The 12,606-nt window shown below is 43.4% G+C and overlaps 1 protein-coding gene and 1 non-coding gene across 3 annotated transcripts in view; one reads left to right on the top strand and one right to left on the bottom strand.

The window, feature by feature from the left end:
• The window catches only part of OSCP1 (organic solute carrier partner 1), a 32,437-nt gene that overhangs the window by 7,867 nt on the left and 11,964 nt on the right, over positions 1–12,606 (top strand). The window contains exons 2-6 of one of the 2 annotated variants that reach the window (XM_056557139.1): positions 64–93; positions 10,445–10,599; positions 11,001–11,168; positions 12,058–12,138; positions 12,318–12,421. In XM_056557139.1, the coding sequence (XP_056413114.1) occupies positions 64–93; positions 10,445–10,599; positions 11,001–11,168; positions 12,058–12,138; positions 12,318–12,421 (538 nt within the window). The remainder of the gene's footprint in view (positions 1–63; positions 94–10,444; positions 10,600–11,000; positions 11,169–12,057; positions 12,139–12,317; positions 12,422–12,606) is intronic. The other variant, XM_056557140.1, reaches the window with a different exon arrangement.
• LOC130359891 (U2 spliceosomal RNA) lies at positions 6,313–6,505 on the bottom strand. Its single transcript, XR_008890494.1, has one exon. It is a non-coding gene; the product is annotated as a U2 spliceosomal RNA (small nuclear RNA).

The following is a 12,606-nucleotide window of genomic DNA, read 5'->3' as shown; positions in this document are numbered from 1 at the left end:
ATGTTTACACTGTCTTCTTATTTTCATCTGCCATTTTCTTTTTTCTGACCTACCTCTGCATAGATGACTGGACAGATCAGGAAAGAAAACGAGGTGCGGGGTGCTGTAGACAACATGGCTTTTCTTTATCTCTGGCCTATTGCTTCTGCCTGTTGCTCTAAGGGGGGAATTTATCATTTGCCTTTTTTTCAAGGTGGCACTTTCTCCTTTATGCCAGTTTCAGTTGTGCATAATTGATAAAATTGGTACACAATGTTTGTTGAATATGCTCATTTGTCTGTGAGGTGGTTTGAACGATTTAGTGAAGTTGCGCAAATAAAGTCTAATAAATGTCACTGCACTTAAACCACGCCCCTTTGATACTGAAGCCACTCCCTTTGGCTGGACAAGGTGTGTAAATTACAGAAAATTCGGGGGAAAATTTGAGCAAAATGAGGCTTGCCAAAAATGTGCAACTTTTTACGTCAGGAAACTGCCATGAATAAAGCCTGAATAAATTCCCCCCTAAGTGCTTTGCTTTCGAATGCTTTCTTGTCAGTATAGCTAGAAAGATCAGTGCCATTTGACTGGAATTTCTGAGTGCACTACTAACCATAGAGAGGGCAAATTCACATTGGGGGAGATTTATCAAAACCTGTGCAGAGGAAGAGTGGTGCAGTTGCCCATAGCAACCAATCAGATTGCTTCTTTCATTTTCCACAGGCCTCTAAAGAGGCCTGTGGAAAATGAAAGAAGCAATCTGATTGGTTGCTATGGGCAACTGCACCACTCTTCCTCTGCACAGGTTTTGATAAATCTCCCCCATTGTGTTGTATACATAGATTCATGCTACTGAGAATCCCTTTCATGTAAATTTGATATAAGTTGGATGGTTGGCTCGGCGGCAGGTGCATAGAGATCTGATGGCTTATCTATTCAGATGAACTGGACAGTCGTAGAAGTTTCTGCAACAAATTTTGCCGTGTATAAATTCAACCCTAATAAGATATGCCAATATCTGAGGTAGTACAGAGTTAAAGGGGTACTCCCATGGAAAACTTTTTTTTTTAAATCAACTGGTGCCAGAAAGTTAAACAGATTTGTAAATCACTTCTATTAAAAAATCTTAATCCTTCCTGTACTTTTTAGGGGCTGTATACTAAAGAGAAATCCAAAAAAAGAAATGAATGCATTTCCTCTGATGTCATGACCACAGGGCTCTCTGCTGACCTCTGCTGTCCATTTTAGGAACTCTCCAGAGCAGCATATGTTTGCTATGGGGATTTTCTCCTGCTCTGGACAGTTCCTAAAATGGACAGCAGAGGTCAGCAGAGAGCACTGTGGTCATCACATCAGAGGAAATGCATTTCTTTTTTGGATTTCTCTTTAGTATACAGCCCCTAAAAAGTACTGGAAGGATTAATATCCTGATTTACAAATCTGTTTAACTTTCTGGCATCAGTTGATTTAACCCCTTCCCGACCTATGACATACCTGTACGTCATGGGTGGCAAGGTGTTCCCGACCCATGACATACAGGTACGTCATGAACATTACTGCCGCTACTCGCGGCATCCCGCAGCGCCCGGTAAGATGGTGGCTATCACTGATAGCCAGCCATCTTACCGTGCGACCACGGGGGGTTTCATACCCCATCCCCCCCCCAGCGATCGCTGCTATCAGATAGTCAAATCTGACCAGCTGATAGCAGCGTTTCGCTATGAAAATACTTAGCAGCGCGGTGTGTGAGTCCCGATCACGGGGATCGGGGGACACACCGCTCTGCTAAGTGTCCCTGATCCATCCCCCGGCATCACTTACCCGTCCGAGCGGTGTCCCCGGCGGTCCCGGCGTCCTCCATGCAGTCCCGGCTGCGCTGCGTCCCGGAGGTGAGTTTCCGGCAGCAGTGCGGCATCTTCATTGGCAGCAGTGAGATCGCCGTAAAGCGATCTCACTGCTGCCTCTGAGAGTTTCAAAACTGCAACTCCCAGCATGCCCAGACAGCCTTTGGCTGTCTGGGCATGCTGGGAGTTGTAGTTTTGCAACATCTGGAGGCCCACAGTTTGGAGACCACTGTATAATGGTCTCCAATCTGTGCTCTTCCAGATGTTGCAAAACTACAAATCTCAGCATGCTCAGTATGTCTAGGCATGCTGGGAGTTGTAGTTCTCTAACATCTGGAAGAGCACAGATTGGAGACCATTATACAGTGGTCTCCAAACTGTGGACCTCCAGATGTTGCAAAACTACAACTCCCAGCATGCCCAGACTGCCCAAGCATGCTGGAAGTTGTAGTTCGGCAACATCTGATCCTTCAGATATTGCCGAACTACAACTTCCAGCATGCCTGGGCAGTCTGGGCATGCTGGGAGTTGTAGTTTTGCAACAACTGGAGGCACACTAGTTGGGAAACATTGTCCGTTTCCTACCTCAGTGCCTCCAGCTGTTGCAATTGTTGCAAAACTATAACTCCCAGCATGCACTGACAGACCATGCATGCTGGGAGTTGTAGTTTTGCAACAGCTGGAGGCACATTGGTTTGGAAACACTAAGTTTGGTTGCAAAACACTTGAAAGTTTATTACTTAACTTAGTGTTTCCAAACCAGTGTTCCTCCAGCTGTTGCAAAACTACAACTCCCAGCATGCACGGACAGCCAAAGGGCATGCTCGGAGTTTGCAACAGCTGGATGTTTGCCCCCTCCCCCCAATGTGAATGTACAGGGTACACTCACATGGGCGGAGGTTTACAGTGAGTGCTGCAAGTTTGAGATGGCGCAAATTTTGCGCTGCAGCTCAAACTTCCAGCGGCAAACTTGCTGTGAACCTCTGCCCATGTGACTGTACCCTAAAAACACTACACTACACTAACACTAACCTAAAATAAAAAGTAAAAAACACTACATATACACATACCCCTACACAGCCCCCCTCCCCCCCAAAAATGAAAAACGTCTGGTACGCTACTGTTTCCAAAACGGAGCCTCCAGCTGTTGCAAAATAATAACTCCCAGTATTGCCGGACAGCCATTGACTGTCCAGGCATGCTGGGAGTTTTGCAACAGCTGGAGGCACCCTGTTTGGGAATCATTGGCATAGAATACCCCTATGTCCACCCCTATGCAAATCCCTAATTCGGGCCTCAAATGTGCATGGCGCTCTCTCACTTTGGAGCCCTGTCGTATTTCAGGGCAACAGTTTTGGGACACATATGGGGGTATCGCCGTACTCGGGAGAAATTGCCTTACAAATTTTGGGGGGCTTTTTCTTCTTTAACCCCTTATGAAAAGGTGAAGTTGGGGTCTACACCAGCATGTTAGTGTAAAAAAATAAATTTTTTACACTGACATGCTGGTGTTGCCCTATACTTTTCATTTTCACAAGAGGTAAAAGGGAAAAAAGACCCTCTAAATTTGTAATGCAATTTCTCCCGAGTACGGAGATACCCCATATGTGGGCGCAAAGTGCTCTGGGGGCGCACAACAAGGCCCAGAAGGGAGAGTGCACCATGTACATTTGAGGTGATTTGCACAGGGGTGGCTGATTGTTACAGCAGTTCTGATAAACGCAAAACAATAAATATCCATATGTGACCCCATTTTGGAAACTACACCCCTCACGGAATGTAATAAGGGGTGCAGTGAGCATTTACACCCCACTGGTGTATGACAGATTTTTGGAACAGTGGTCTGTGAAAATGAAAAATAAAATTTTTGATTTGCACAATCCACCGTTTCAAATATCTGTCAAACGCCAGTGGGGTGTAAATGCTCACTGCACCCCTTATTAAATTCCATGAGGGGTATAGTTTCCAAAATGGGGTCACATGTGGGGGGGGGGGGTCCACTGTTCTGGCACCATAGGGGCTTCCTAAATGGGACATGCCCCCCAAAAACCCTTTCAGAAAAACTCACTCTCCAAAATCCCATTGTCGCTCCTTCCCTTCTGAGCCCTCTACTGCGCCCGCCGAACACTTGACATATACATATGAGGTATTTCCTTACTCGAGAGAAATTGGGTTATTAATTTTAGGGTGATTTCTCTCCTTTTACCCCTTGTAAAAATTCAAAAATTGGGTCTACAAGAAAATGCGAGTGTAAAAAATGAAGATTTAGAATTTTCTCCTTCACTTTGCTACTATTCCTGTGAAACACCTAAAGGGTTAAAACACTTACTGAATGTCATTTTGAATACTTTGGGGGGTGCAGTTTTTATAATGGGGTCATTTATGGGGTATTTCTAATATGAAGACCCTTAAAATCCACTTCCAACCTGAACTGGGCCCTGAAAAATTACGATTTTGAAATTCTTGAGAAAAATTGGAAAATTGCTGCGGAACTTTGAAGCCCTCTGGTGTCTTCCAAAAGTAAAAACTTGTCAATTTTTTTATGCAAACATAAAGTAGACATATAGGGGGAGATTTATCAAAGTTGTCTATGTCCCGCATCAATATAGACCAAACTACAGAGGGTTAGTCTGGTCTATTGTGCACCTAATTTATCAAATGGCGCACAGCTCTTGATAAATTCTGTGCACAGACTGCATGATCTATGCTTTAGTCTATATTTAAACCTGCTCCAACATGGTCTGACATTTCGGCGTACTTTCAGCCTATGCGACTTGTCGCTGAAAAGTCGCTTTTGATAAATTCAGCACCAATGCATTTTTCAATGCATTTCAGTCTAAAATAGACTAGAATGCATCATGTTCTAAAAATCCTCTAGAGCAAAAGTCACACAGATTTAGACTGCGACTTTCTGTGCGACAAATGTAGACAAGAAAAACCAGTCTAAATCCTTTGATAAATCTCCCCCATTGTGTATGTGAATCAATATGTAATTTATTTGGAATATCCATTCTCCTTTCAAGCAGAGACTTTCAAAGTTAGAAAAATGCAAAATTTTCAAAATTTTCATGAAATTTTTAGATTTTTTACCAAGAAAGGATGCAAATATCAGTGAAATTTTACCAATAACATAAAGTAGAATATGTCACGAAAAAACAATCTCGGAATCAGAATGATAAGTAAAAGCATTCCAGAGTTATTAATGTTTAAAGTGACAGTGGTCAGATTTTCAAAAAATGCCCAGGTCATGAAGGTGAAAATGGGCTGGGTCATGAAGGGGTTAAAAAAAAATAATAATAAAGTTTTCCACGGGAGTACCCCTTTAAAAGAGTTTTTAGTTGTTTTTGCTGCCATAAACTGCATCTATGGGATTGCAGTAGTCATTTCTGTAACACATCTGTGGTGTGTAACTATTAGAGGGGTACTCCGCTGCTCAGCGTTTGGAACAAACTGTTCCGAAAGCTGGAGCTGGCGCCGGGAACTCGTGATGTCATAGCCACGCCCCCTTGTGACATCACGCCCCACCCCCTCAATGCAAGTCTATGGGAGGGGGCATGACAGCTGTCACGCCTCCTCCCATAGACTTGCATTGAGGGGGCGGGGCCATGACGTCACAAGCTCCCGGCTCCAGAGTTCGGGACAGTTTGTTCCAAACGCTGAGCAGCGGAGTACCCCTTTAACCATTATTTCTCTAGTGCATACAGACAGTGGGGAAGTTATCCATAGCAAGCAAATTGATCCCAGTGCGCGCCTTTCAAAGGCTCGCTTAGACATTACTTTCGAAACCTTAAAGGGGTTCTGCAGCCAAAATTTCCTTTTTTTTAAGAGCCGAGGCAAGTGCTCTCTATCACCCAAAGTGCAAGAAAAAGTGCAAACGTGTTACAATAAAAAAACGTGCACAAAGGATGCGGTCTATCGCTAAGCCCTTCTCCAACAGGAGAGAGGCCCCCCAACAAACCTACCCTTCACCTCCAGACCAAAAGGCACCTGCAAGGATCCAGGTTCAATGCCCCTTTTTGCCGAAACTACTAAGGGGCCGAAAATGCTCCTCGCTTCAACCTAGTCGTTAACCAAGGTATCAGCCAAGGAGCCGTATACTGATGGCATCTTGACAGAAGCCAAGATGCCCAGGGGTTGCAGGGAGGTGAGGAACCTAAGGGCCACACACACCTAGACCGCCAGGAGGGACACCCAGAATGGCTACCACATCCTGACACTTCTGTGTACAAAAACAGACACATAAAAGTGGCACAGTGACAAACAAAAAAATAATAAATAAGTGGACGAGTGCAGATATACTGCCCGGTCATGCGGCCGGATCTATAAAAATGTCCCTGATCCTAGCCAGAAGGCCGGGATACCAAGGGTGAGTGCCAAAGGTGAAGAGTAATGGTGCAGTTCTTTCAGTGAGTTATAACACCCAGTGAGTTTCGGCACTTCAGGGTCACCACTCCTCGAGGCACAGAAGTACCTCGGCTCTACACCCCCCAACCTCATGGCTAGACCCAGAGGAAACAGGTCACATCAGGACAACCGTTGAGCTGGTTATGTGGCACCAGCCCCGGAACTCCCCGGTACACCTGCTCCTCCATGCAGCATCCATCCTACATCAATGGCAAAGACTAAACCACTGATAAGAACAAATACTACACTTGATCTTAGCCAAAAGGCCGAGAAGCCAAAATTAGCTTATTCCCTATCCACAGGATAGGGGATAAGTAGTTGATCGCAGGGAGTCCCCCCGCTGGGACCCCCCATGATCTCTGGAACAGAACCCTGTCTCGCTTAGTGAGGATCTTGTGTCATCTGCCGCTAGACAGCATGTGCTCCATATATTTTAATGGGAGCTCCGTTAATGCCCGAGTGCTGGTCTCGGGTCTCTTCGGAGCTCCAATAGAGATCAAGAGCGCTTGCCGTTTACCGCACGCTTTCCTCACTCAGAGCTGGGTCCCATTCCGGAGATTGCGGACCCATCAGCGACTTATCCCCTGTCCTGTGGATAGGGGATAAGTTAATTTTGGATGCAGGACCCCATTAAGGTTTTGGAAAACTGTCCCAATTTCACAAACTGCACAGTTGTAGATTTACCCTGCTGTCCAGCCAAACTTAAGCTGGTGTTGCATACAGGAGTTTAAAAAAATAAAAAAACAAGACAAACTTTCAAAATAGTTTTGAACCAAAACCAGAAGTGGATCTGGCAGGAAGAAGTGTACAAACTATGCCACAGAGACAGCTGGTACAAATATTAACACTGACCAGACATTTTGTCATCTGACTGCAATGTGAACCATGTCCAACATATGCACTGGCCCTCAGTTTGAATTTGATAACCCTATAGGGAGAAAATAGGTCACTCATCAGGAGCTGGGGGGTTAGTTTCGGCAAGATTGGTTAACTTGCTATTGTGAATAGGACCTCCCAACGTTCCCTAGATGGCAGATGGGCCAAAAGAGTATTTAGTCAGCCATCAATTTTTCAAGTTCTCCCACTTAAAAAGATGAGAGAGGCCTGTAATTTTCATCATAGATATACCTCAACTATGAGAGATATAATGAGAAAAAAATCCATAAAATAACATTGTCTGATTTTTAAAGAATCTATTTGTAAATTATGGTGGAAAATAAGTATTTGGTCAATAACAAAATCATCTCAATACTTTGTTATTTACCCTTTGTTGGCAATGACAGAGGGTAAACGTTTTCTGTAAGTCTTCACAAGGTTTTCACACACTGTTGCTGGTATTTTGACCCATTCCTCCATGCAGATCTCCTCTAGAGCAGTGATGTTTTGGGGCTGTTTCTGGGCAACATGGACTTTCAACTCCCTCCAAAGGTTTTCTATGGGGTTGAGATCTGTAGACTGGCTAGGCCACTCCAGGACCTTGAAATGCTTCTTACGAAGCCACTCCTTCATTGCCCAGGTGGTGTGTTTGGGTTCATTGTCATGCTGAAAGACCCAGCCACATTTCATCTTCAATGCCCTTGCTGATGGAAGGAGGTGTTCACTCAAAATCTCACGATACATGTCCCCATTCATTCTTTCCTTTACACGGATCAGTCGTCCTTGTCCCTTTGCTGAAAAACAGCCCCAAAGCACAATGTTTCCACCCCCATGCTTCACAGTAGGTATGGTGTTATTTGGATGCAAATTAGCATTCTTTCTCCTCCAAACATGACGAGTTTCATCTGACCATATGACATTCTCCCAATCCTCTTCTGGATCATCCAAATGCTCTCTAGCAAACCGCAGATGGGCCCGGACATGTACTGGCTTAAGCAGGGGGACACGTCTGTCACATGATTTGAGTCCCTGGTGGCGTAGTGTGTTACTGATGGTAGCCTTTGTTACTTTGGTCCCAGCTCTCTGCAGGTCATTCACTAGGTCCCCCCGTGTGGTTCTGGGATTTTTGCTCACCGTTCTTGTGATCATTGTGACACCACGGGTTGAGATCTTGCATGGAGACCCAGATCGAGGGAGATTATCAGTGGTGTTGTATGTCTTCCATTTACTAATAATTGCTCCCACAGTTGATTTCACACCAAGCTGCTTGCCTATTGCAGATTCAGTCTTCCCAGCATGGTACAGGTCTACAATTTTGTTTCTGGTGTCCTTCGACAGCTCTTTGGTCATGGCCATAGTGGAGTTTGGAGTGTGACTGTTTGAGGTTGTGGACAGGTGTCTTTTATATTGATAACAAGTTCAAACAGGTGCCATTAATACAGGTAATGAGTGGAGGACAGAGGAGACTCTTAAAGAAGAAGTTACAGGTCTGTGAGAGCCAGAAATCTTGCTTGTTTGTAGGTGACCAAATACTTATTTTCCACCATAATTTGCAAATAAATTCTTTAAAAATCAGACAATGTGATTTTATGGATTTTTTTTCTCATTATGTCTCTCATAGGTGAGGTATACCTATGATGAAAATTACAGGCCTCTCATCTTTTTAAGTGGGAGAACTTGCACAATTGGTAGCTGACTAAATATTTTTGTGCCTAACTGTATGTAGTCAATACATTTCTTGTTTGTGTATTACTTGGAGTGTCGTTCGTGTTGTTATTTGATAATTGACTGAAATAAAAGCAATCTAAAAATAAGCAGAAGCCGTCTTTATGTACAAGACAGGGCTCTATAAATGTAGAACAGTCTGTGTGGACAAACCACACGCATATAATGCAGAGCTCTTGGGTGTTAAATATTAATAAGTATCATGGACCATGTGCTTGGTCGCTATCTGATTGGTTTTGTATAGTTGGACATTTAAGCTAATAGGGTATGTTCATACTAATTTTCCATGGGCAGATCCAACTTCTTCTAAAAAATCTGCAGTAGAAATCTGAGGTTGAACACTTTGATTTCTATTGTGGGTATGCCAAAGAGCCTCCACAGATCCATTAGAGGGTTTGCTAAAACCTTGCTGTGTTCCAGAGGAATCCTAACTTTAAAACCCGACAGGAACAAGTTCTGGAGTCACTGGGGCAGTTGCAGCGGCTTCACCCCATTTTACCAACTTTGATTGACAGATCTTTCCATATAGGGAGAGGTCTATAAAATCATCTTGCTGAACAGTTTTAAAACTATATTTTTTTTCTAAAATGTTTCCATGTTGGAGTAAATCCTTGTTCAATAATAAGGGAACCCATCTCCCTGCCCCAGCAGCCTTGCTGTTATGGTATCGGTAGTAATCGAACCAAGGCTGGGGGGGCAGAAGCCATTAGGGACAACCTCAGTGACTCGTGTTTCAGGCAGCATGAAATTGATGACAGGTTCCCTTTTAAATAGCATATAGGGAATCCCAACTGTGCACATACAGTATATATGAGATGATTAAAGGGGTACTCCCCCCTGGAAAACTTTTTTTTCTTGTTTTCTTTTTTAAATCAACTGGTGCCAGAAAGTTAAACAGATTTGTAATTTTTTTCTGTTAAAAAATCTTAACCCTTCCAGTACTTCCAGTAATCCTTCCTCTGTATCAGGGGTCTCAAACTGGTGGCCCTCCAGATGTTGAAAACTTCAACTCCCAGCATTCCTGAAAGCCTTTAGCTGCTGCAATTGGCTGTCTGGGCATGTCCAGGCATGCTGGGAGTTGAAGTTTTGCAACATCTGGAGGGCCACCAGTTTAAGACCCCTGCTCTGTATACTACAGAGGAAGTTCCTTCCTTTTTGAATTTCCTTATTGTCTGACCACATTGCTGTCTGCTGACACCTCTGTCCATTTTAGGAACTGTGCGGAGCTGGATAGGTTTATATGGGGATTTGCTTCTACTCTGGACAGTTCCTTAAATGGACAGAGGTGTCAGCAGAGAACACTGTGGTCAGATAGAAAGGGAATTCAAAAATAAAAGAACTTACTCTGGAACATACAGCAGCTGATAAGTACTGAAAGGATTAAGATTTTTAAATATAAGTAATTTACAAATCTGTTTAACTTTCTGGCACCAGTTGATAAAAAGAAAAAAAATGTTTTCCAGAGGAGTGCCCCTTTAATATCATTTGTGTTTTTCTTTTGTATGTTACATATAAATTATGTGTTTCCTAAATCTTTATACTGTACATTATGGAGTGACAATAATTCCAAATGTTATTGAAAACATGCTACATATACTTATTGAATTGTATTACAGTTATGAATGATATCATCACCACGATGTTTAACAAGAAGTTTATGGAAGAACTATTTAAGCCTCAGGAGCTGTACTCCAAAAAGGCCCTTAGGACAGTATTTGACCGCCTCGCCCATGCATCTATCATGAGACTAAACCAAGCAAGTATGGACAAGGTAGGCAGAAATAAAAAGTGGGGCTAACACTGCAGCTCACTAGAGATGAGCGAACTTACAGTAAACTCGATTCGTCACAAACTTCTCGGCTCGGCAGTTGATAACTTATCCTGCATAAATTAGTTCAGCATTCAGGTGCTCCCGTGGGCTGGAAAAGGTGGATACAGTCCTAGGGGACTCTTTCCTAGGACTGTATCCACCTTTTCAGCCCACCAGAGCACCTGAAAGCTGAACTAATTTATGCAGGAAAAGTCAGCAACCGCCGAGCTGAGAAGTTCGTGACGAATCGAATTTACTGTAAGTTCGCACATCTCTACAGCTTACCTTTGGTAGACATAGGATATGTTCTGATCCGGTGCTGTTCAAGTTGACAATGATGTCCTCTGCTTTTATTCAAACAGCTCTATGATCTGATGACTATGGCTTTCAAGTACCAAGTTCTGCTGTGCCCTCGCCCCAAAGATATCTTGTTAGTCACCTTTAACCATATGGATGCTATCAAAGACTTCATCCGGGACTCTCCAAGCATCTTGAATCAAGTTGATGAGACTTTCCGGCAGCTTATTGATGTAAGATGGTAAATTTAGATCAGGGGTCTCAAACTGGCGGCCCTCCTGATGTTGCTAAACTTCAACTCCCAGCATTCCTGGACATGCCCAGACAGCCATTTGCTGCAGCTAACGGCTATCGGGAATGCTGGGAGTTGAAGTTTTTCAACATCTGGAGGGCCACCAGTTTGAGACCCCTGATAGGTCATTAGGTAAAAAGTTAGATAGTTCAATTACCCCCACTATAAGGTTATTTATATCTTGGGATGTTATGGCATATCAGCAAGTCCCCCTGTGTAAGGTCTATATACTGAAGCATGGATGCAGTAGTCACACCTCCAATAAGCAATATGCCATCACTTACTATGGTGGGAAAACACATTAAGTTCTAAGTACAGTAGTTCCAAGTTAGACTGTTCATTTTGTTTTGCCTTATGTTTAGCGTATACGCTGGGGATACTGTATCTCACATGTATGCACCAACTTAAATCCCAACTTATGCTATTGTATAGTCATAGGCCCCAATGTTTAAAAAACCTAGCAGAGTAGACTGAAGTCAATGGGACATATCACTTTTTTTCGCTGGACTGTTCATGCTGCCCTTGACTAACCCCTCGGTTAACACAGATAGATATTTGTCCAACTAACAATGATTTTTAGTACCGCACAGTCCTAGTGATCAGCTGACAAATGGACATTTGCTCATCCGCAGGCTGGTTGCGTGGGCATTCACCCGGAGCAATCATTAGGCCATTTCTCTGATACTTGCCATAGATAACCGTAGATAAGATCTGGTGATGAGACAGAACCATCTTGTGGTGGCATTTTGTGCCATGCATTGACATTCATTACTCGGTGTGTTATGGGGGTGCTGTATTCACAATGTCAGGATCTTATTGTTCTCCTCCAGATGTATAACTGCCTTCCTGCTGGTGAGTTTCAGCTGATCAGACAAACCTTGCTGATCTTCTTCCAGGACATGCATATTAGGGTAAGTGTTAACTATTGGCCCAGGACATAAGGTTTCCTCTGATAATGTTATGCAAGCTCTAAAGCCTCTCTTTTCTAGAACGGTCTGGTCTTGAAGGGGACTCTTGTATATGTGTGACCTGTGTATTTTAGCATTTTGTTTTCTGTATTTCTCTAATTCTTATTCTAATTGTTTTGTAGGTTTCTATTTTCTTAAAAGATAAAGTTCAAAACTCTAATGGACGTTTTGTTCTCCCAACATCTGGTCCGGTTCCCTGGGGCACTGAGGTGCCTGGGATAGTAAGGCGAGTTATTTTCTATTATTAAGGTTACTTTTTAATCAGCTGTTATTTTGTTTTGTGCCTTACTTCCCTATAATGACCTCAACTAAATGGTTGACCATATTAAAGGGGTACCCCACTGCTCAGCGATTGGAACAAACTGTTCCGAACGCTGGAGCTTGTGACGTCGTAGCGCCGCCCCCTCATGG

This window comes from Hyla sarda, chromosome 2 (assembly GCF_029499605.1).
Source record: "Hyla sarda isolate aHylSar1 chromosome 2, aHylSar1.hap1, whole genome shotgun sequence".
Classification (NCBI taxonomy): domain Eukaryota; kingdom Metazoa; phylum Chordata; class Amphibia; order Anura; family Hylidae; genus Hyla; species Hyla sarda.
This window is presented reverse-complemented; position numbering and strand designations above follow the sequence as displayed.